Raw genomic sequence first — 25,508 nt, forward strand, 5'->3', positions numbered from 1 at the left:
AACTAAAACAAAAATGAATTTGGTTTTCTTGATTTACCACAACACTTTTGATGATAAAAATACTTGTGTTGTGTCTACAAGTTGTTTTGCTTTTGTTAGTTGAGTTTTTGTGCATTGATTTGCAGATATTGGTAGAATGATAAGATCTGGTTAGATTACAGGCCAATGCACATGAACAAGGCCAATGTTGAACCTAGATTGCATAATTCTACCAAATTGCTTGCGGTTATATCAACTTGTTGTATTTATTTATCTGTGAATAAATATCCATATAGTCTCAAATTTGTTGCATATTTCTCCTTGTTGAGTTTATACCATAAATATTTCAGCCTAAAAAGCTTTGTGAAAAAAATCATATAAATTCTGCAACAGTTTGTGTCAGTCCACTCTAGAATTTGTGGTTTGTAATCTTTTCAAGAACATTTCTTTGGTTATTTTTCGTGTACTTACTTTTATTAGTAGCTTTAATTTTTGCTTGTCTTTCTGTTTATGATATATTATTTGATGGAGGACCATCCAAAAAGCCAGACTACATCATTTTCCTCTTGATTTTGGCTTCCCAATTTTTTTAACATTTATTATTGCTTTCTTTCTTGGCTTTCGGTGGTGCTAGAAGTGGTACATAAAGGATTGCTTTGGCTCAACCATTTTAGGGGTAACAAATTGGTCTTCAAGAGTCTATATCAGAAGGAGAAAGAAGGATTAAAATGAAAAAAATTCATATTACTTCACTTCAAAGAAGAAATGATATACTTTCAGACTTTTCACCAAACACCTTATGTTCTTGTAATTTGTTTTATTATCATAAAATTTTGTATAATTTTATTATAAAATATGAACAAAATAATTGAGGTTTGCAAAGATTTATTTTATTAGATTAAGTTTCAAAGATTTATTTAAAAACTGATGAAAATATTTTTTCAAAACTTAATAAATAAATAATTTTAATACTTTTTTATTATTTATCCTTTAATATTTTATAATTTTCACTCTTGCTGAAACCCATATCCCCTTTTCGTCATTCTCTTCCTCCAAACTGCGCCCTGCAGCTTCGTCGTGCTTTACCACCATATCACATACGTCAACACCGTCTTCGAGATGGTTAGCAGCTACCGCGTAGAAGAAGTGCTCGGTAACAACTGGTTAGTGCCTCTCTCAAGATTTCTCCTTCTTAGGTTTAGGTTTTGCCTTTGCATTTTCTAGCTCCTTTGAAACCCTAGGAATGTTAGTAGTTGCTGGAATTTGGATTTCTTTATCGTGAAATGATAATTTAATCATGTAGTGAAGGTTTAGCTTTTATCTTCTTCCAACATCCCATCTAATTTTCAATTATCTGTTTCACCACCACCAGAGACTTTGCCCAAAATCAAAGAAACCCTAAGGTGATGTTTTGAATATTTGCTTATATAACATTTGTATTGATTTCCTTAATAAAAAAATTGGTAATGCAGATTAAATTGAAGCTGATGCCTTTCCATGTTTGTTGCTGTTACTAGTAAATACTGCTTCTTTGTTATTAATAAAAACATTGCTTCCCATGTTGGTCAAAATGAGTGATGCTTCTTTGTTACTAATAAATATATGCCTTCTTCATTCATTGCACAGTAGAGAAACAAGAATAAAGATTAGTGTTGGTGGTTATTTCAAGATCATTGGGAGAGGGTCTAGTCCATGAGAGTGTCCTACCAAGTACACAGTGTAGGTATGAAAACAGAGTATCTATCCATATGATGAAATGTTTTATGTTACATTTGTTGAATAGTTGAATAAGAAATAGTGGTGGAGGAATGCAATACAGAGCTTGCTTTCCTTTCTAAGGTCATTAGTGGGTTCTTGCAAGAAAGTGCACAGAAGTAAATATGATTTTTCTTTTCTCATCTTTCCCTTTTTATTTATCATGGTATCATTTAATAATTTATCATATAAATTATTGTAAGTTTTTTTGTTATTCCTTTCTCTTGACTGTACTTTCAAAGAAATTAATGCCCCTCATTTGTTACATCCAATCCAATTCTTCTTAATTCCATAGTAACATTCAGTAATTACTCAAATACAACATCAAATAACCAATACATCACAACTCAAATTTTTATTGGTCACATAGAACAGGATTACCCTGTTGCAGCAGACCTAATAACAGGAGAAAATAAGATACAACATATATAATTGTGTATATCTGTATAGAATTATTCAATCTTTATTATCAATTGGTTATATTGTATATTATTACAGAAAGTTTACATACTGACCTTTATCACATGTAGTAGACCATTGTGAAGGACAGTTGATGAACCTGGGGAAATGGTTTGTGTTCAAACATAATCTTATTTCAATTACATGCTTAGGTGATGCTTTTGAACATACGACTTGTGGTTTAGCACCCACAGATAGGCTTATGGTTGAGATGATATGATTTTTATCATAGTTCCCACCACTTAATATACCTGCATTGTTAAGTATTGCTTGAAGATCATTTCTTGCATAAATATCTAATGCCAACATGAAGAAATCAAATGGCATCATATAAGAGCAGGTTCCATGCTTCTGCCACTCGTCAGACCAAAATTTTGTGTCATTCGTATTTAACAAATTTGGCCAATCTTGTTGGAGTTCACTTTCTATTCCTCCCATCTAACAAAATAAATAATAGAAAGTGTCATCTCTCCAATATCATATTAAAATACTATTATATTAAGAAATTTAAATACAAACCTTACCTGAGGTAGTGGCATTATTCCACAGTTTTCTGGTCCATGGATGGAGGAGCGGATGGATGGCCATAGACCATGAATAGTGAACTTCATTAGTGTTTCTTTTCCTAGTATGCATCGTTTTTCACGACAGAAGCCTGGTGGCCAAGTTTGAGCAATCTTCCAATAATCAAATCCTTTAGCAAATCCATGAAATAGGAAAAATACTATAAAGATAAAAGTGAAGTTATTCATTTTGAATGAATGTTTATGAAGAATGAGTGAGCTAAATGATCCCTAATCCCTATTTATAGTCTCATGTCTTTAGCTAATTAAATAAAGTTAACAAATGAGTTTACTTAATTTTGTTTAACTACACAATCAAATTTTAATTTAGATTGTGTTACTGTACTTTATATCAAAACAACAAAACTATTAAAAATGATATTTCCCCACATTTCATTAATATTATTATTGTAAATTGTGACCTTCTTAGTATTCAAATTAATTTATATATATATATATATATATATATTGTTATTTTCATTTTAAAGTATAAATAATTTTAACTAACAATTTTTTAAATTCTCTGTTAAAATAATTTAGAGATAGCATAAATGTCAATAAAGAACCTAACTATAATTTAAACATAGCACATGCATGCATATAAATTTAAACATGGCACATGCATGAAAAGAATCATAGACATCTTTATTCTTTGTCAAAAACCTAAACATTACGTAACAATTACAATTACAAAAATTTTGAAAACTTAATTTAGAACACAAAGAACATTAAATTCATATCAATAAAAAAATTATAAAATTAAAATATTAAATATAATTACATTTAATCAAATATATTATTTAGCATTAATATTAAGAGATTATATTTTTTACCAAGTCTCACCTTATTAGTCACTAAGACTCCTTTTCTATTATAATTATTGATGGTTATAAATAAATTTGATAATTGAAGATCTTGCAAAGAAGAACCAAAACAAAAGTGAGTATAAGAAACTGTCCAATGCATATATTGCAATGTATATACAAATTATTATAATAGTGATTGATTTATCTAATTTTCCTTTACTATCATCAAATTTTATCTTTTTTCTATTTTTGAAAAGTTTTTAAATTTTACTTTATGTACACTGAAATCATTATTTGAGACACTAAGTCATTTTCTATTTTATAATCGATGGACAATTTCATTCCACCTATAATTTTAGAGTTATATATATTTTATTTTTATAGAACTTTTACATATTATTGATAACACACGGGAGCTGTTATTATTTTGTTCCTATTAAATGTAACACCACATGTCAATGTTAGGTGAAATAACTGAAAGGATACCAATATTAGATTTTTTTCATCTAATATACAATTTGTTGAGGTAGAAATTTTGCATGTGTCATTTTACTACATGTGTGTGGATAACCTAGCTAACATTGAAATTTTCATAGGAATGTGATATGTTTTAATTAATTTTATTATATCAATTATTTAATGTTATATATTAATTTTAAATTTAAAAAATTATGTAAATAAATAAAGGAGTAAATGGTATTATGATAATAAATATTCACTATTTAAAGACTAATTTAGTGAATAATATATTGATAACTTAATTGGTTTTCGTATAACATATTCAATAAACTAGTATATATAATTGGTCTATAAATCACAACAAAAATAAAAATAAAAACAAAAAATTAGTACATATTTTATAAAATTGAAATACTAAAAAAATATATCAAAAATAAGATTTTAATGACGAAAAATCTAAATATATTAATCAGGGAAAAAACTTAATATCTAATTTGATTTTTTATTGATAAAACATTAGCCCTTGAAATAAATTAATAATAATTAAAAAATATTTCTATATATTTGAATTAAAGACATTTTTTTTTCTAAATAAACAAATGTTTTTTATGACCATTAATCACTAAAAGTATAATCTCTACTTATATCATAAGTTTTTATTAATAATAAAAATTAATTTAACTATCAATAAATTTTAATTTATAAAAGTTTAAGATTTAGTGAATATAATAATTAGTTATTTTTATTTCATCCACCATAATCATCTCTTAGTGTTGGAATTCATTATTATCAATGCACAAATTTAAAACAAAATTGAAAACAATATATATGGAAGAGAAGCAAGGATAAAATATGAGAATGAAGATATCTGTTTAATAATATGAAACAAGAAAGAAAACATCAGATAAATGTAAAACAATATCATAAGGTAGATTTTGAATCCAATTTTGTGCAAGGAAAAGAAGATTATTAAGCATACTCAGTGGAAGAAAAAATGAGCATCATATGCAACACACTCAAACCTAGTTTTATTTTCGTTTTTCTTTTTCTTCTTTTTGCCTCCGCATGGAAGGCTAAAATCCTTTTGGTCAATTCCTTTGTAATTCCCCATGAGTTCTGAGGTTTTGATGAATAAAAGTTTTATTGTTTTTATTCTTTGTAGCAGTTGTTTTAATCTTCTAATCTCTTGGAAATTTGGTTTTTGTGAGAGGTTGTACTTGAACGCATAATTGAGAGTCTTCCTTGTCTTACAATTTGGTTTTTAGTTAGTTCGCATTGTTCTGATTAATTTTTTGGACGCATGATTCAGGAGAGAGGAGAGAAACATCCCATGAGTACATACATGGATACAAGTGGCGTACTGAATACATCAGTAGACACATGTTTTCTGATAAAATTCGGTTGAATTAGATTGACGCATGTTTGATTTAGTTTAACCTGTTGACTTTTATAGGAGTCTAAGTTCAAGAGGGGGGGGTTGGGTGAATTGTACTTAGACTAATTTTCGCAAAGATCAAATTATTCAATCCTGACTGAAAAAAACAACTGGTTATTTTATGAAATAACTTATTGAAATTTCCTTAACAGAATACCACAATAGGGAAAACACTAAATTGTTTACAAAATTTCAATATATTCACTTATAGAAAATTTTATCAGATTATTCTTGAATAGCAGCAGTCTTTTATATCAATTTAAGTCACCCAGATTAAACATATTAAAACTCAAAAGAATAGATTGAAATTCTTATTCTAGTCTCAATCAAGAAAAATTAACAGATTATCTTTTCAGTTAACAAATTAATTTTTTTATAACAAAACCAACAAGTAATAAAACAATTGATTAATCTGTAAAACAACAGGTTGTATTTTAAACCAGTAAGAACAATTTTACACTCAAGGCGCTTTCTCATGGTTTTTCCCTTCAAATCAAAAGAATACTCATTTTTGTAAATTACAGCATTAGTCTACATAGTAGAACTTAATTTTTTGATTGAGAATTAGATATAGTTTGTGTTATCAAACGAACTCGTAGAAAAATATCTGAGTAATCTCATCCTTCCTTATCCGACTAAAATTGTATTTTTTATTTTTGCAATAGTTGTAGAAGGAGAAATTCTTCGATTAAGTACATGAAAAGTTTTTTATACTGTCTTTCAAGCACAAAAATATCGTCTAATTGTATATCATCAGGCGATACTTGCGAGAATCTACAAAAAGTTTTTAAAATACAATTCAACACTCTCTTATTATGTTTTTCCTATTTTTTCATAGTTGAAGATGATATTTTAAACACTCCATATTTATCTAGAAATTATTTTATCGTTATTTCTTTATTGTTATCTAAATTCACATTATGAAGACTTAAGTTCTATTAGACCTTTTGTCACGAGACTTGGTAATACCATTGGATGGTCTTATAAATCCTTCAACTATCAGAAAAGACATGTTAAAATGTTCAGATAATACATTCAAAATTATAATAAGTCATATATAGTGTTTATTATCATTAAAACTGATAGATGATGTACTAGTTTTAGACCGTCTAATGGGACTTGGAAGATTAGGCACATGACCTGATTTTCTCGCAGTAATTAAGACAACTATTCCACCTATTACGAATAATCCAAGGAACATTAGTCTTAGCAGTAAATGCAGCACAAACAAAAGCAAAATCACATTCAAGCCATAAACAAGTAAAACCCATCGTTTTAGCTTCTTTAATGGCATGTATAACTCCATAAAACTTGACCACCAAAGCAATTTGAATATCAATGAAAGAAGAGAAACCACCAATAAACTCCCCTATACTCCCATGAAAAATACCACCACAAGTAGCAAGACCAAGAGAACCCCTTGCAGGATCATTAGTATTAATTTTAACCCAACATGGTGAAGGAAACTCTCATTTAAAAGGAAGAGAATGAAGAAATTTTTCACTACGAGTATTAATATAAAAAAAATTAAGCAAATTCAAATCAAACATATCATTGGTCATATAGCTTTTAGACGAATTACCCATCAGGCAAGAAAAATCTTTAATGGCGTAAATGGTCATGGAAAATCAATCATAACCTGAAATCTAGCATAATTTCTCTTAGGTCATATCACCCAAATAGAAAAGATTTTCTCAACAAATTTAATCAAATTAACATATGACTTAAATTGTAATTATATTAATTAAACAGTTGCTAAATTTTATTAATTTATAATTAAGTTATAACTAATTTAAATTATAATGTTAACTAGTTATATCTATACATACACACGTGTATAAAACTAAAACACTATTCTTAATACTTTTTTAATATCTTTAGTAATTTTTTTAAAATTCATTTAAGTCAATAATTACAATAATTAAAATATTATTAAATTCTGTTAATTAATAATTGATTAAAATGTTATATTTTTATCTTAATATATTTTATAATATTTTAGTTAATATAATTATTGACTTATCATAATGAATTTTAAATGTTTTTACAAAAGATATTAAAAAAATATTAGAAATAGTGTTTTACTTTTATACACGTGTGGATGAGGATTTTGTATTAAGTGGTTTTATTTTGTGGACGTGGTAATGCATATAAAATATAGTTATTGATAATGTCGTTTTATTGAATTGATTCAATCTAGTTCGTTATTATCACAAAGCAATTGCAATGGTGAATGACGAGGCATTGGTATTGGAAGGTAAGATGAGTTTAGGGTTCAGCCTGATGAAGAAGACTTTCTATTCGAACAAAGAAATCTTCCTTCGTGAACTTATCAATAATGCTTTTGATGTAAGTTCTCTTTCAAGTTTGATTTTATATTTACACATTTCTTTTATGGAATTGTTATCAATCAATGTATGCCTCCACAGGCTCTAAATAAAATTCGATTTGAGAGGCTCGCAGACATGAGAATTTTAGATGATGAATTGATGATTAGATTGATACCTCACAGGGCTAAGAAAACACTTTCTATCATCGATAATGGTGTTGGCATGACCAAATATGGTAGGAAGGTCACAATGTTTTATTTTCATTTCTATTTAATGGTTATTAAATTATTTTTATTTGTATTTAATGGTTATTAATTGTAGTTTCGTTATATGTGTTTGTTTTAGATTTGGTCAATAATTTGGATGTTGGATTCTACTCAGCTTATTTAGTTGCTTACAAGGTTATCGTCACCTCTAAGTATAATGACCTTAATCAATATAATTGGGAATCTCAACTCGATGGATCCTTAATTGTCACTAGGGACATTACTGCCAAAAAAATTTCAAGGGGAACCAAAATCACCCTCTTTCTCAAGGACGATAAGGTATCTATATTAACCCATCCCAAATTTTTTTGTTATTTAATTTTTCTAACTCATTTTTTCTTTTAGTTGGAGTACATAGAAGAGGCCACCATCAAGAATCTGGTTAACAAACATTGCCAACACATTACCTATCCTATCTACATTTGGAGTGAAAACACCAAAGACTATTGGCAACTCATTAACTCTTGGTTGAATAAGCAAGAGATGAAGAACAAATTTGTGGATGAGAAGCTTGGAAATCACTTACCTAATGATCTCATAGTCTCGATTCTCTTCAAACTTCCTATGAAATCTCTCAAAAGATTTGGAGGCCTCTACAAATCATGGGCCCTCTTGTTTGAAAATTCTCATTTTATAGACTTATTTCGTAATAATGTCATATCTAGTCACCATTCCTACTATGATGATACATCTCTCGTTCTATGTCTCTATCAATATTATAATGACCCGATTAAGTATGAGTCATGTTTATATTTACTTAATGGTGAAAAGTTTCAGAATATAGAAAAATTGAATTGGAAAAATCCACTAGAGGATCACCCTTTTGAAAAATATATATTTAGTTATTCCAGTGTTAATGGAATTCTTTGCTTTTACCTAAATTATTATAACCAATCTATGTATTTATGGAATCCAGCTACAGGTGAATTAAAGACCCTTCCTCGCAGTCCAACTGAGTATGTACCACCTCATGTCAAAGCTTATATTACAAATGATGGCTTTGGTTATGATTGTGTAAGAGATGATTATAAGGTGATTAGAACTGTGACGTTTGATGAAAATCCGTTTGGTGAGAGGGATGAAGAGTTGTTTACTATTGAATGGGATTTCACACCCATATGTGAAATATATAGCCAAAAAAGTAACTCTTGGAGGAAAGTTGATATGGATTACGCTTTTTGTTCAAAAGGTGGGGAGAACAATTTGTACTTAGATGGAATGTGTCATTGGTTAAATAGCTGGTATTCTAGTCAAGATCTTGAGTTTCAACTTGATATGTCATCTACTGATGACCAAGTATACTTGGTGTCATTTGACATGAGTAATGAGACATACTGTGCAACCGTTGTGCCCATAGACATGCCCAAACATGATACTTTTGTTATATATGCTGTGGCCAGGTTCTTGTTCGTCTTAAATGGGTCAATTGCTATGATGTCAAATTATCAAGATAAAACTACCTTTTACGTATCAATTTTGGGTGAAGTTGGTAAGAAAGAAACATGGAAGAAACTCTTCAGTTTTGATCCTTTACTTGGCATTGGAACACCTATTGGAGCAAGGAGTATGGGCAATATACTTTTCAAAACAAAGGATGGTCAACTAGTTTGGTTTGACTTAAGTACCCACAAAATTACCAAGGTTGGTATCAAAGTACATCCTGGTATAATGTTCCATATGGTAATTTATAGGGAAAGTCTTCTTCAAATCCAAGGAATGAACAGTTAATTATTTTTGTTGTTATAACCTAAGTTGTTTTAAAGGTTTATCTTGTATATGTACATATGGGTTGACAATTTCAAATTATAATTAAACATAAATAATAAACTATCCAATCCTTTGATAATAATTATAATTTTTTTTGAAAATTTGATCTCTTTTTGTATCTACATTCTTATCTATTTGAACTTTTAAAAATAATATTTTACCTTGAATAATGTGTTATTATCTAATGAAGAGAAATTTATTTGTAGCTTCATCTATGATAAGGGAGTAAAATATGTGGTTTATGACGGATTTATTAGTATAATAATTAATTACTTCTCTTACTTTTACTCCTATTGTAGTTAAGTATAAACTAAAAAGAGTATATCGTAATGAAATTTTTTGAAACATAAAATTGTAAGAGTTATTGTTTAGATCTCATGTTTGAAGTTTGTGTTATATAGAATTCTTTATAAGTGAGAGAGTAAGTCTTTTATAAGATAGAATTGAATTATCTATTTATTTAAATTAACTTTTTATTTTTAAATTATGAAAGTTTGCATGTTGTATGATTAATTTTAATTGTCATGCGAATTTTTGTGTCTTTCTACAAAACCTAGAAACAAAAAATACAAATAAACCATGTCTCTGTGAGAAGATAAGGCCATAAGACATTTCCAAATGGTAGAAAAGTAAGAAAAAAATAAATGATAATTGATTATACACTATTTATCGAATTCCATTAAAATTGTTCAACGAATTCATATTGATTTATAAAGAACTAAAAACCATAAATATTATAATAATTAACTTGGTTAATTTTAATTAATAATAGAAATTCTAATTTATTTATTTTTAAAGTGGAAGGGCAAAAGAAAATTTATCTTATAGAATGAAATGTGATTTAATTTAAAGTATTATTTAACTACAAAAAATTATGTATGTGGTGACGATTTTTTTATGTAACGACATTTACAAACGTCGTTATATACGTGTTTGACAATTTTGCATACTGTCATAGATCTGACCACCACAAAGTATAATATGACGATCTAATGTGACCGTAGCACTCTTTGTTTAATACTTTGTATAATGTGGCATTTTAAGTGTGTAATTTATGCTAGTTATATATTTCCACTACAAGGAAAGTGGAATTAGCTGCCAAAGAAAGTGATTTTAGTATTTTCAGTCAATTGATATGATCAATCAACTTGTTAAAATACTTTACTAAAGTCCTAAGGCTTTAATGTAAATGACTTTAACCGATTAAAAACTTGAATCAACTGATTTAAAAACTTAACAGTTTTAAAATGTTTTATTAAAGATGTCTTGAACCATAATGCATAAAGAAAAAGATACAACAAAATCTATCAAAACACACACATACACAACTTTGTAGTCTTCATGATTGAGCTTTGAGCACATCAAATCCATCCACTTTAATCAACATATGTAAAATCGAAAGAAAATAGTTTACCCTTTTACTTCCCTCCCAAAGACCACAATTTAAAAAATAATTACAAAAATCTACATCACATAAATCATTAATCTCATAATTTTTCCTTTTCTATTAAAATTTGTATCTACGTCTTTATACAAATATATTGAGCAAAGTGTTAAAAACATTTATGCTCTCAACATTAAAACCTTCTGATTAAGCTTTATTTCTAACATAAATTTTAAATATCAACAAATATCTTTCAATTTGATACATTCATCAAAATTAAAGAGGTCCACCGAATCTTACATCATTTGCAGCTAGAAAGGTGAGAAAAGAAAGTTTAGAACATAAGAGATTACAAAAACACTAACAATTTAAAATGTATTTTAAAGTAATGATAAAAAAAAAGTGTTAATTTGAATACTAACTAATGTATATTATTATTTTTAATTTTAATATTTGTTAATAAAAAATTCATAATTGTATAATAAGTTTTATTAAAGATATGAGATTGAGAGTGCTTTAATTGAAATTTTATGAGTGATTAGTATTAACATTTTCCATTTTCTTTTATTATAATAATAAATAAATGTTATATATATATATATAAATTTAGGATGTTTATCATATTTTATTATACTTTTTATATAAACTAAATTAATAAAATAAATTTTGATCAAACAATATTAACCCATCGACATTCAAATAATTTCGTACAATGAAAATTCATTTAGTAATTTAATTATAATTTGTAATTGTTTTTTAATACATTGTTTATTTTAGAAAAATAATCCTTTACTTAAATAATTTTATAATCATAGTTTATTTTTTATTATATGTTTACTAATCATTAATAAGTATAAAATATTAACTTAATAAACCATATTATTAATAATCTTATATTAAGTAGTTAATGAGATTTTGATGATAACCTTCACTTTAAGATATGAAGTGTTTTTTAACGAAAAATTTGCATGTACAGAAGAAAGAACAATAATAATTATTATTATGTTTGTGATATGTTGTTTGTTGTGTTTATTTTAGACGATTTATTATCTTAAATTTAATTAAATTTTGATAGCATATTAAAATAGTTTCCAAAATACACAAAATGATAAAGGTGACAACTAATACACCATATTTAAATATGTACTTAGATAACAATACCAAATAGTTGAAGTGAACTTCTATCAAATTGAATGTTAGTCTGAATATTTACCTATTAATAAGTTATAGAATACACACTACAAGAAAATGGTTAACTACAAATCAATCTTAGATATAAAAAATAATTAGTTCTTATATTTACAAAATTAGATATTATTTTAGAGGCAAAAAAAGTTATTTGTATCTAAATTAGTTTTTATTATTGATAAATGATTTCTAAATTGATATCTAATTAGATACCAAGGTTTTAGATACAAACTTTAGAATATAAATAATTTATGGTTAAAAGTTAGGTAGCTAATTAGATGTCAATATAGAAACTATTTATCAATAATAAAAACTAATTTAGAAACCAATAATTTTTTTAGTCTAATTTAATTAATATAGAAATTAATAATTTTTTTTATCTAAAACTAGTTTCTAATTAATGATTTATATTTTTATAAATTTTCCAAACGATCAATTCAACATTTACTACTAATGATTAATAAATAATTTGTACGAAATATCAATTTAGAATTGAGATTTTCTAAATATGTACATTAATAAAAAAAATTAAATATAAATAAACTTACTACAATAAATACAAAGCATCAATTAAACACACTTATTTTAAACTTCAGCTAAAATAATTTTAAACAATTCAAAACGTTTTACACTGATATTCGAACTATACTATTTTTTTATATATATAAAAGCTCTCACGTTAAACATCACTATGAAAAAACTTGACATCACAGCTAGGCTGACACCTTAAATAACAACAATCATCAACACCACATGAAAAAAAAAAAGTATTATTAAAAAATGGAAATACAAGCAAATATGGGAGACTAGACCAAAATCCATATAAAAAAAAATTAACAAAAGCAATACTTAGGTAATCTATACCTATTAATAAAGAATTCTAAACCACCAATAAACTCCCCTATACTCCCATGAAAAATAACAACACAAGTAGCAAGACCTAGAGAACCCCTAGCAGGACCATCAATATTAATTTTAACCCAACCTGGTGAAGGAAACTTCCATCTAACAAGAAGAGAATGAAGAACTTTTTCACTACAAGTATTAATATTAAAGAACTTAAGCACATTGAAATCAAACATATCATTCCTCATAGAGGTTTTAGATGAATTACCCACCAGGTAAGTGAAATCTTTAATAGTGTAAATGGCCCTAGAAAAATCAATCTTAATTTGAAAACTAACATAATTTCTCATATGCCATATCATCCAAATAGAAAAGATAATCATAACGGGTTTAATCAAATTAACCAAAGAACTACCAACTAAACTACATTTTTAAACAATAGCAAATATTTTTTAGTTTTTATACATTAGTCTTAAGGATAAATCTATAATTTATTAGCTATATATAATTTTCCTAACAAAACACACATATATAAATATATAATTATATAATTTATTAGTTATATATAATGTTCGGCATCACTATGAAACTTGACTATCAATTAGGCTGACACCTCAAGTATCAACAATCATCTGTCACCATATGAAAAAATATTACACTACAAGAAAAATCACTTTTAGCGACCACCAAAATTGATCGCTAAAAGCACTAAAATCGGTTGCTAAGCCCATTTCTGATCGAAATAGTCACCAAATAAAGATGGCAACGAATACCCTAGTTGCAAAATAATTAGCGACCAATTATAAAATCGGTCACAATTTAGCGATCAAAATTTGGGTCGCTATTTCGTCGCAAAAAGTTTGGTCACCAAAATTTCAAGAGACCAAATTAGTGACCAATTTTTTTGATGGAAAAATCGGTGGTTAAATCGGTGGCTGAAGTAAAAGAAGATAGTCACCACCTTTTTTCGGTCGTTAGTGGGTTGAATTAAATAATTAAAATAAAATAAATATCGGTAACTAATTCGGTGGCTAAATTTGAGACCTATAGCGACCAAATTCATTTCGGTGGCTAAATTTGAGACCTATAGTGACCAAATTCATTTCGGTGACTAAATATCTTTTTTTTTAAATTACAGTGACTGATATTTTTTCAGTAGCCAAATGTTGGATTGGTCATTAATAGTGACCAAACCCACTTTCGGTTGCTAATGAATTTGTAAATTTAACCACCAAATCATTTTCGATGATTATTTTTATATTATTATTAATACCTATTTTAAATAATATTTCAATTTATTTATAAACAATTTTTAAATCTACTTATAAATACTCATAATTCAATAAAGTTAAATAGAAATGAATTCCAATACATAATTTAGGAAATATTTGTATACAAATTAAAAGTAAATCATAACGAAAATTATTATAAGTCAAATCTATTATACAATTTAACATACAATTGATCTTCTTTTGCACTATCATCAGTAATGTGGTCTGCTTTAGGATATCCACTTGTACTGAAGGACCTGAAATCATGTATTTCTTTAATGATACATAAAAAAAATCTTTTGAAATTAAATGAAGGAATTACAATTATATATTTGCAATATTTATGTAACTTAATTTGCTTAATTGAAACTTAGAGAAATCAAACTAGCAAAAATATTTATTCTAAAATATTTTTTATTAACTATTTATAATTATTGAAATTACAAATTACATTGACATTCTATTTACTTTAAGACACCATAATAAAAAATCAAAAGAATAAAAAGGTCACTTAAAACTATTGGTTCATCTTCTTTAACACAATTTATAAAATGTTTCACTATTTTTCTTTTCCTTCGAGATACTTGTATTATTCCATGCATGTCCTTTTGAAAGAATTTATATTACACATGATAAAATGGTAGCTTGGAATGTGGGAAATTATAATTTAGGAAATAATTAAAAAAGATTTTGAGGAGATTGCACGTAGAATTTACACTAAGTTGAATTAAATTTAGAGTTGGTGGTGGTCACCCTGAAGACATTTCTTTATATTTTAGAATTAAATTTAAATAACCATTGCCCTTTTAATAATAAAATGATAAATTTGAATACATTGAAAAATAGAACAATCAAAAGAGTAATTTTAATTTCACCTATCATCTACGATATATCTACATTTCCCTTTCTTTTATCTCTATCTCTTTTTAGTTTTACAGTAAAATAAAAGTGTCTTATATACTCTCTTTTTTTATCTTATTTGATTGGTTACACAAAATAGCATATTATATAAATTATTTTTAATTTCTTTTAGTAAGCTTACTTAATTGTCACGAAAATATGCTAACTTAAAATTATCTTATTGCAAATCAATTTCTTTAATGATAATTTAGCAATAACTTAAAACAGGATTCATATCTTGTCTGCAGAAAAATGATAATTAGAAAAAGCAATAAATAATAAATGAATAGTTGTTGTTGAGCAATTAAAAAAAATAAAAATAAAATGAATTAGAAATCACTTTGATTCTTGAATTCTTAATTTGTTGTCATATTATTATCATCCATATAATTTTCAAACAAAATTAAATTTAAAGAAATAAACGTCAATCAATTTCAAGAGAATCCAATTAATGAAACAAACATCCATTATTTCATTCAATATCTCTACTTGTAAGATTTTTAGTCTTTTATCTCTTGAATTAATTAAGAAAATAAAAAAATTGATCGAAATAAAGAAAAATAAACTAGAATTGAAATCAAATAACAAGCGTTCGAAAACAATTTCAATAATAAAAATTAAAATTCAAAAAGACCAAATTGTTTAAAATAATTTACAGAAATTGAAGAATAAAACTGAATTATACAAAACCTCATAATTCATCTCAAAAGAGTTAGGTCTTCCAAGAAGAAAATTATAAATAAGAAAGTAGAGAGTTAAAAAAAATGTTGTATTTATGTCTGCAATGTGTAGTGTCATATGATCACCTCCTTATGACTTGTATCCTTTATAAGTTTCTTTTCCTTTCAGATTTTGAATTAAGATTTTGCTTTAGATATTGTTTATAATATTCGTTTTCTCACATTTTAAGATTTTATTCTCCAATTCCTTTTTATAGATTTTGTTTTAAGTTTTTCAGATCGTCTGAATTTCTTTCCAATATTTTTTTTCACATGTTTTTTTATTTTATTTATGAGATTTTGTAAATTTTATTCTCCGATTATTTTTCAAATATTGTTTCCAATTTTCCAGAGTTCATGAGTTTGTTTCTAAATCTATTTCAAATAAGCGAATTTGACTAATCTAAGCTCTTAGGCATTAGTGCAACAAAATCTTCTATAAGATTTTCTATTGCAACAAGAATTAAACTTTTTGTTGTATTAAAAAAGTCAGATTAATTAATAATTGAAGCTAAATTTCAAATAAACTCAATTAGTTCAATTCTAATTAAAACAATGAATTTAAGATTAAGATTAGATGTTATAAGTGTGAATAAAAATATAGTAACATATGCATATTCGACCTTTGCTAACCATCTTCCCACCTTTTACCCTTTTTTAATAAATAATCGGCCAAGCCACCAACTCATCTTTATTAATTAATTTCCCTTCCTTCTTTTATATATTGCAATTCCTACCATTGCATCTATTGTTTGTACTAACTACTTTCCCACTTTCCTTAACCCATATGTTTCCCCTTCCCTTTTTCTTTTCAAATTTATTACAGGATTATTTTTATTCATCATGTGTAATTTTTAATATTATTTACTCTTTTCTTAATTAACTTTTATCGACTAGGACTTTCCTCGTGGTTGGGATAAATTCATTTGGTTTTTATATATTCCATCTTTCAAAACTTTAGTACTCTGGAAAGTTTTTCATGGACGACTTCCTAAAAATCAGCATATTCAGAATAAAGGTTTGCATATATGTTCAATGTATACGCTTTGTGAATGTTTCGTAATCGACGAAATACTTGTCTTAATTACTATGGGAAAATCAAATTTAAGATTACTAATATTTTTCATGAAGCGAATGTGTGTGCTGATAAGTTGGCTAATTTAAAATTAATCGTTTTCATTCATTGTAAGGAAATTGTAAGTTTTTTTTATCAACAAAAAAATAATAAAATAATAAAGAGTATTTGAGGGATATTTCAACCCTTATACAACAAATCCTAACAATACCATTTACTTTTACATGTCCAACTTAATAAAATATCATAAATGAATAACTTCTCAACCACAAATCTAATATTTCATATTTAATATTTCATAACAACATTATATAACATTCAAAAACCTTTAAAACCTTGCTAAGCTTTCCAAATAAAAAGTTTTAAATTGAAACAAGCTATTTATAAAAAGTTCTAAATTAGAAACAAGCTATTTATAAATTCTAAAATGTTTAGATGAGAACTTCCACCATTTTTGAAAGCCTTTACAGCTAAAGTCCTCCATTGATTGGCATTGTTTTTCATCTCTTTGCCTTTCTCAAACTCCATTATTTCTCTTATGCAATGCTTGAGTGCTTCTCTTCTCACAACCTTTTTGTCATCAAAGGGAGCCCTAACTCCCATCTTCCAAACATCTTCCATGAGCTTTGCATTTGTGCTTTGATCTGACCAAAATGGTATTGCAATTGTTGGGACTCCTAAGCACAAAGTTTCTAATGTGGAATTCCAACCACAATGTGTCACAAAACATCCTATAGCCTCATGAGCCAGGACTTTTAGCTGGGAGCACCATGTCACTACAAAACCCTTTTCTGTTTTTTTCTCAAAATCCTTAGGGAGATTGCTTTCTTCTGGTTTTCTAACCACCCACAAATAGTAATGTGAACACTCTTTCAAACAACAACCTATTTCTTCCATTTGCTCCTTGTTAAAGGTAGCAATACTCCCAAATGATACATAAACAACAGACCCTTTTGGCTTATCATCTAGCCATTCTATGCATTCATCCCTCTTGAATTCTGTGACCCCATAATCTTGATCATCTTCATATTGCTCATCTAAAAAGAAAGATGGTATATTTGGTCCAATAGACCTAAATTTAGGCCAAATCTCCATGATCCAATCTATAATCTAAAAAAAACACTGGTTAAAAGAATATTAAATACTAAAATAAAACTAAAAAAGTTAAAATTTTATTAATTATTTTTTATTTAATAATTTTGTTTTAACAGTATAACAAGTTGCATAAAAATTCACACCTCTTTGTCCATCTCGTAGAGTGTGTTGCATAGGATCCAATCAGCTTTTTCTATGCTTGAGAACTGAGCCACAAGAGACTCAAGCAGAAACTGTTCTTTTTCATATGTAAGAAAAAATGTAGGCAAGTCCTGAGGTTGAAGTTTAGGCAAAGTGGGAAGGGAAATCTCGTGTTGTATCAGTGGAACCTGCAACTTTCCCGTGTGAACATGATAGTATATGCTATTCACAGTCATGTTTTGTGTGAGATAAGCAGCACCAACTATGCCAAATCTCTTTGCAACATCCAGTGCCCAAGGGATGAATGAATCATACACAACACAATCAACATGCTCATCTTTTGATGTACCAAGTTTCTCAAGAAGCTCACCAAAGGTGAGTGGCCCAACTTCACAAAATTTTTCTGCGTAGGCCTTGAGGCTCACTGCACCTGCCAACCCAACTTCATCAAACCCATCAGAAATGGTTTCAAGGGCAATGGAAGGAGGCACTTTCTGCATAATCTTGGCGTGGAAAATGGTTGTGACGAACGTTACTCTCACCCCTTGATGCACCAACAGCTTGGAGAACTGGAGCAAGGGGTTTATATGACCATGAGCAGGGAAAGCTAACACCAAGCAATGTGCTGTTCTTGTTGCTGTGCTTTTCTTCTCCATTTTTCTCTCTGTGATGTGTGTGGAGATGAGAGGAGCTGGTTTATACAAGTTAGATAAGATTCAAAGATGTCTGACCAGGGTTTCGTACCAGCCAATATTTGGTAAGGTACTTTGTTTATTTTAATTCACTTTCACAAGATTCCAAGTTAACACGTGATATTATAATAATCTTCCCAACTGATTAGTTTATATATATATTTGGGATATGAGAAATTTATTTTATGAACAATTTTCAGAAAATAAAATACATAAACTTTATAATCAGCTTTAAGAATAGAAAAAAAAAAGTTAACATTTTTATCTTATATGTCAAGATGAGGTTATAATGAACTAATTTATAATTGTTATTTAATTATAAATAGTCGTTTCTTTATACTTGATTTATTGATTTATTGATTTAAGGATGTGACTCTTATAAATAGTTGTCTTCTTTAAATTAAGTTAATTTTAAAAATATCACTATCTTTATTGTAAAAACATATTAAATTATGGGTCATTGTTTTAAACTTTTATAGTGATAAATTAATTTGAATAATCTTTAATATATTCATTATTATATCTATTAATATACATTAAATTCACCAAATTCACTCAATTTTCCCCTCTAACAAATTGTTCATGGAATATGATAAACCAAGTAAGAAGATTTTTTTGCTAACCAACTTGGAGAATATTTCACCTTCAAGTTTTCATTTAATGATATAACACTACAAAAATCATTAAATAAAAATTAATTTTAGAAACAAAAAAATAATTTTTTTTTATGTTGACTAAATTATATATTATTTTAGAGACTAAAATAATTATTGGTATCTAAATTAGTTTCTATTATAGATAAATAGTTTCTAAATTGATATCTAATTAGCTATCAAGATTTTAGCTATAAGTTCAAAATCTAAATAATCGGTAACTAGTTAGATATCAATTTAAAAATTACTTATCAATAATAAAAACTAATTTCGATACCAATAATTATTTTAGTCTCTCAAATAATATCTAATTTAGTCAATATAATAATTAATTATTTTTGTCTCTAAAATTGATTTCTATTTAATGATTTTCTAGTAGTATAATATCATTAAATGAAACAAGTGTAATATTGACATAATATTCGTATTTCTTTATGTTAACACATTCACTTGACAAAAATACTTCTTATGTTTGATCTTTTTATTTTTTATACATTGTTTTTAGATTAATTTATTAAATTCAACTTGAACTTGGTGGTCCATTTCAAATTATCATTTGCAACTACATTATAACCTTCAGATTCAATGATTACACTCATAGTGATTGGATGATTAAAAATGCACAATTTTAGATATTTGTGAATGGATGGATATGTGATATTTGAATGTGGATGACATCTAGAAATGCATGGATTATGTAGGTTATTATGGATGTGAGAATGAGATTCTAAATAGGACTATGATCTTTTCTTCTTCTACTATGCATGGCTTAGCGAAAGCCAATCCCTCACCAAACCTTCCTTCGTTCACAAGTTAGGGTTTAGCCCTCTCTAGGTCGTAGTTAGATAGGGCTTAGCCTCTGCTTGCTTGTTTTTATTTTTCTTTAGCTAGGACTTAGCATTCGCATGCTCAAACTAAGTTACCCTTTAGCAAGGGCCTAACCCTCTCTAGATAGGGTTTGCACCTCACTAACTTAGGAGGAAGCTTCACCAATACCATTTACCTACAAATTGTCATTCGCTTTTAGCTTCAAGATGTAAAGTCTAAGCTTATTCTAGTAACGAGGGTCACGTCTTCTCTATTAGCTTCCAACTAGAGAAGGTTGAGCCTACACAATGGCTACAATCCTACGCATGTAAATTAACTTCCGATCTTTTATCTTCCACTAGAGAGTCCAAACTATGCACAAGTTAATGCTAAAGTAGATTTAGTATCTGTGTTTAAGCAGTTAAATTTGTATTTTGTGGACATTATTGGCACAATTTCTTGTAACTGTTTTATTTTTTTGACTTTTAGGGTTTAGGATTTATACCCATTTATACATTTTACTCCATCAATTTTATATATCAACTTAGATAATACAACATGTTCTATATATACACATTGCGAAAATTCACCACTGGTAATTTTCAAATTTACTGATAAACTAAAATAACTATACAAGAGGGAATATAACTGATAAAAGGCATATAGTATTAATTATGATCAAATGTTCGTATGAAAATACAACATGAATTATCTGTCTTGGCATGAAGTACATTTGATGTAGGACATGAAGCTTATGAATGTACTGAATTATTAACCAACCTGTTACATGGAAATACAAAACAGCAACTACGCTGATCACAAAGCAATTTCTATTTTAGAACATGAAGCTTGTGAATTTCATAAATTTGATTTGCAAATTCTTTGACATTTTCATAAGAACTACCACCTTCACTAAGAGCTCTTACTGCTAAAGTCCTCCATTGAATGGCATTGGTCTTCATTTCTTCACATCCCTCCATTATTTCTTGTATACAATGCTTTAAAGTTTCTCGTTGCACAACCTTTTTCTCATCAACAAGAGCTCTAATTCCAGTTTTCCAAACGTCTGAAATAAGCTTTGCATTTGTTTGTTGGTCTGACCAATATGGTATTGCAACTGTTGGAACTCCTAAGCACAAAGTTTCTAATGTGGAATTCCAACCACAGTGTGTCACAAAACACCCAACAGCCTCGTGAGCAAGAACTTTCAATTGGGAACACCATGTTACCACCAAACCCTTTTCTGTTTTCTTCTCAAAATCTTTAGGAAGTTTGGTTTCTTCAGAATCTCTCACCACCCACAAGAAATAACTGGAGCACTCTCTCAAGCAGAATGCTATTTCTTCCATTTGCTCTTCACCAAAGGAAGCCATACTCCCAAATGATACATAAACAACAGACCCTTTTGGCTTATCATCTAACCATTCCATGCATTCTTCACTCTTGAATTGTGTCACCCCATAATCTTGGTCATCTTCATATTGTTTATCTAAAAAGAAAGATGGAATGTTTGGTCCTATGGTCTTAAATTTTGGCCAAACCTTCACAATCCAATCTGCTATCTAAACATGTGTTTAGTCACTAAAGATTATTGGAGAAAATAAAAATTACACATCTATTTATCTCAATATATATAAAAATAACAAGAAAATCATTAAAAAAACTAATTTTATATAAAAAACTAATTTTAAAAACAAAAATAATTAGTCATTATATTAATTAAATTAAATACTATTTTAAAGACTAAAATAATTATTAATATTTAAAATATTTTTTATTATTAATAAAATTTATAAATTAGTTTATAAATTCATATCTAATAGTTACAAAGATTTTTTTATTTATTAACAAATACTTTATATTTTAAAATTGATAATTAATTAAATATCAATTAATTAATTAATTAATTATCAATTTATAAATTTAGAAACTATTTTAAATATCAATAATTTTTGAGTCTATAAAATAATATTTAATTTAATAAATATAATAATTAATTATTTTTTATTTTTAAAAATAATATTTGTTTAATAATTTTCTGATATTTTTTTTTACTGGAAAAGTACAAAGTTATAAATATAACTTTGAGTCATCCATCACATACAGATTATAAAAGAGTTAGTTAGTAATCAAGATTATTTAAAAAATATATAATTTTGCTTTACTTTTTAATCATTAAAAAATGACATACAGATTTATACTTCTGTATTTCTGATCTTTCTAATCATAAGACAAGTTCTCAAGTAATATGGTTTCAGTGTAACTTGATAGAAAACACAAAAGGAAACATTTAAGTTAAACAGAATGTATATACATTGAAATTGCTTGGTTGTTACCTCCTTATCCAGCTCATAGAATGTGTTGCACAGGATCCAATCAGCTTTGTGAATACTGGGGAACTGAGAAACCACAAAATCAAGTAAACACAAATCTTGATCAAAGAAGAAAGAAGACATGTCCTGAAGATGAAGCTTAGGCAATGCAGGAAGAGAAATCTCATCCTGTGTGAGTGGAGATTGCAAGTTCCCCAAGTGAACATGATAGAATATGCTATTCACAGCCATGTTTTGAGTGAGATAAGCTGCTGCAGCTATCCCAAATCCCTTGGCCACATCCAGTGCCCAAGAGAAGAATGAATCATAGACAACACAATCAACATGCTCATCTTTTGATCTACCAAGTTTCTCAAGAAGCTCTGCAAAGGTGGGTGGCCCAACTTCCCAAAAACGTTTGATATAGAGTTTGTAGTCCCCAGCCTCTCTTGGCCCCCCTTTGTCAAAGCCATCAGAGATGGTTTCAAGGGCGATAGAAGGAGGCACAGTTTGGAGGTTACTGCAGAAGGAACGAGTTGTGACAAAAGTTATTCTGACCCCTTGGCGTTCCAATAGCTTGGAGAATTGAAGCAAGGGATTAATGTGACCTTGAGTTGGATATGACAACACCAAACAGTGTGCTCTCCTACCCATCTTTTTCTTCTCCATTTTTGCTGATGAATCTCAACTTGTTCTTGGTGACTGTTTGTGATGTTGAAGAGCTGAGGGGTTGATTTACTCGATGTTAGATAGAGACAATAAAAGGACAAAGTGTGGACGGCAGGTAAACTATGTGCTGAATTTGAAATTGCTGACAGCATATATATATATATATAGTACTTCTTTATTATTAATTTCTAAATATGGTAACATGAAGGTGGTTTGTAAAGTCTTGTCCTCAAATAAATAAGTATTCTTATAAACTATAATCTTTCTAAATAAAACATTTATTCCATCTAGTTTTTTATCACCCACATGTCTTCTATTTTTTTTCTCTCTACAATGTCTTCTCTCTCATCTCCCTACTCTTTTCTTTTCCATACCTTATCCATTCCAAAGTTTGATCACGTCCAATACTAGTTGAGGAGTCAAGGGTCCCTAGTGCAAAAAGGTCCATTTATGACAATACACTTTCAGTGCTTCTAGTGTCAAATGTTGTCTATCAAAATGCGGTGACATTTTTTAAATTAAAGCGAGTTTAAAACAGCAACTATGAGTTAAAGTGTCATTTTAGACCAAGCGTTTTGGTTTACAAAGACGACTATTAGTGGTAGTCGTTGTCTTAGAACAAGTTCTTGCTCTAAGACAATGGTTACCACTAATAGTCGTATTTGTAGACCAAACACTTTGATATAAAATAGCGGGTTTACCTCAGATTCACCGCTTTACACTCATTTTATTAACCTAATTCATAGTGTGTCACTTATGCTTTCGTATTCGCTTTGTCTTTCTTCTTTGCTTCGTGCTCTCTCTGCTCCTTCTTCATCTTCGAGCTCTTTGCCATTGTGTAAGTTTCTTTCATTCACTCACCATTGCTTATTTGTTTCTTTTTTTGTTTCTCTTATTCATTTTTGTCCTCCATTGTTGGTGAAGGTTTTCATTGCCTAATGTTTCATTGTCTTCCACCACTGCTCATTGTCTTCCACCACCACTGTCTTCATTGGTTGTTTTTTGTACCTCCATTGGTTCTTCGTCGTTGCTAGCTGCCGCCGCCACTGGTCTTCACCACCACCGTTGCTGAGATTAGGGCACCATGTTTTTTCTCATTCAAAACATGAATAACTATAATTTTTTTTAAAAGTTATTAATTAAAGGGAATAAAATGGCGGGTTTTACCGTAGTTGCTGTTTTAAACTGAATGTAACATGACAGCTAAATAGTCACCTTCTTTGCTTGAAGAGAATAGTCTACACGCTGGAAAAAAATGATCAGAAATTCGTTATTTTAAGGCTAAAATAATCGTCGTTTTTCATCTTTTTTTCACTAGTAGGTCATTTTTACCTGATTAGATTTTTAAACTGGGTAAGTTTTTGTTTACTTTAAAGATTTCTTCTTCATTCATTTTCCTTTTGATTTTGTCAACAATGTTAGTGAGATTAGTTGAGAAAAATGTTTCTCTCAACTTGGTTAAGTCATACTAATTTTTTATGATATTTGGATACTCACTTTAGGTCTCTAGATTTTGGAGTGGCTCCTCTGTAAAATCATAAGCGTACAGTAATTAATAATAATGCACATTATCATCTTAAGAATCTTACAAGTTATGATTCTCTCACATCATATTTAATTATAATAGAGATAGACATTTACCTTAATCCATGAGAGTCCATATGTGAGCAGTTTCTTTAATCTCATTTTCTCAATCTATCTTTTGGCAATTATGTTCTTGTCACACCCTTTATTGATGGCTAACAGTGAAACAAACTTCTTTGTAGAGATAGAACCCTATTTCTATTCTTTCTTCATCTCCATCATAAGAAAATTTTGCATTAGAATTTGGTCCTATGGTCTTAAGATTTGGCCAAATCTCCCACCCAATCTACTGTAAAAATAAAGTACAAGCTCAATTAGGGAAAGTTAACAAATTTAAATGTGATTTATATTTT

The 25,508-nt window shown here is 28.1% G+C and overlaps 3 protein-coding genes and 1 long non-coding RNA gene across 6 annotated transcripts; 1 reads left to right on the plus strand and 3 right to left on the minus strand.

Annotated features, from left to right (window-relative positions):
• The first annotated feature begins 991 nt into the window (after nucleotides 1-991).
• LOC150027842 (uncharacterized) lies at nucleotides 992-1,999 on the plus strand. The gene is made up of 2 exons (XR_016520587.1): nucleotides 992-1,142; nucleotides 1,606-1,999. It is a non-coding gene; the product is annotated as an uncharacterized LOC150027842 (long non-coding RNA).
• A 90-nt stretch (nucleotides 2,000-2,089) lies between these two features.
• LOC137836607 (uncharacterized) lies at nucleotides 2,090-6,727 on the minus strand. The gene is made up of 4 exons (XM_090301534.1): nucleotides 6,640-6,727; nucleotides 2,718-2,917; nucleotides 2,250-2,631; nucleotides 2,090-2,130 (listed from the first exon to the last, which is right to left on the minus strand). Exons 1-4 carry the CDS (start codon nucleotides 6,725-6,727, stop codon nucleotides 2,090-2,092), a joined length of 711 nt encoding a protein of 236 aa, XP_090157660.1.
• A 10,693-nt stretch (nucleotides 6,728-17,420) lies between these two features.
• On the minus strand, nucleotides 17,421-19,192 carry LOC137836922 (mogroside I-E synthase). 3 transcript variants are annotated; one of them, XM_090301878.1, is made up of 2 exons: nucleotides 18,441-19,192; nucleotides 17,421-18,305 (listed from the first exon to the last, which is right to left on the minus strand). In XM_090301878.1, exons 1-2 carry the CDS (start codon nucleotides 19,092-19,094, stop codon nucleotides 18,240-18,242), a joined length of 720 nt encoding a protein of 239 aa, XP_090158004.1. In that variant the 5' UTR covers nucleotides 19,095-19,192; the 3' UTR covers nucleotides 17,421-18,239. The 3 variants fall into 3 exon arrangements, with proteins under 3 accessions (XP_090158004.1, XP_068501819.2, XP_090158005.1); XM_068645718.2 differs by having other exon boundaries at nucleotides 17,421-18,312; XM_090301879.1 differs by having other exon boundaries at nucleotides 17,421-18,239; nucleotides 18,441-19,181.
• A 2,043-nt stretch (nucleotides 19,193-21,235) lies between these two features.
• LOC137836923 (mogroside I-E synthase) lies at nucleotides 21,236-23,659 on the minus strand. Its single transcript, XM_068645719.2, is given in 3 exon segments — nucleotides 21,236-21,442; nucleotides 21,445-22,152; nucleotides 22,927-23,659. Coding segments are annotated over 3 exon segments (1,389 nt in total). The 5' UTR covers nucleotides 23,572-23,659; the 3' UTR covers nucleotides 21,236-21,406.
• Between the last annotated feature and the right edge of the window lie 1,849 nt (nucleotides 23,660-25,508).

This window comes from Phaseolus vulgaris, chromosome 4 (assembly GCF_051622355.1).
Source record: "Phaseolus vulgaris cultivar YP4 chromosome 4, ASM5162235v1, whole genome shotgun sequence".
In the NCBI taxonomy this organism is placed as follows: Eukaryota; Viridiplantae; Streptophyta; class Magnoliopsida; order Fabales; family Fabaceae; genus Phaseolus; species Phaseolus vulgaris.

Coding starts and splice junctions, on each gene's coding strand:
- LOC137836607 (XM_090301534.1), bottom strand. CDS start 6,727: ATGGGTTTTACTTGTTTATGGCTTGAATGTGATTTTGCTTTTGTTTGT. Junction 2,918..6,639: donor TAATGTTCCTTGGATTATTC/GTAATAGGTGGA, acceptor TTATCTTTATAG/TATTTTTCCTATTTCATGGA. Junction 2,632..2,717: donor GAATAATGCCACTACCTCAG/GTAAGGTTTGTA, acceptor TTATTTTGTTAG/ATGGGAGGAATAGAAAGTGA.
- LOC137836922 (XM_068645718.2), bottom strand. CDS start 19,094: ATGGAGAAGAAAAGCACAGCAACAAGAACAGCACATTGCTTGGTGTTA. Junction 18,313..18,440: donor TCTACGAGATGGACAAAGAG/GTGTGAATTTTT, acceptor TGTTTTTTTTAG/ATTATAGATTGGATCATGGA.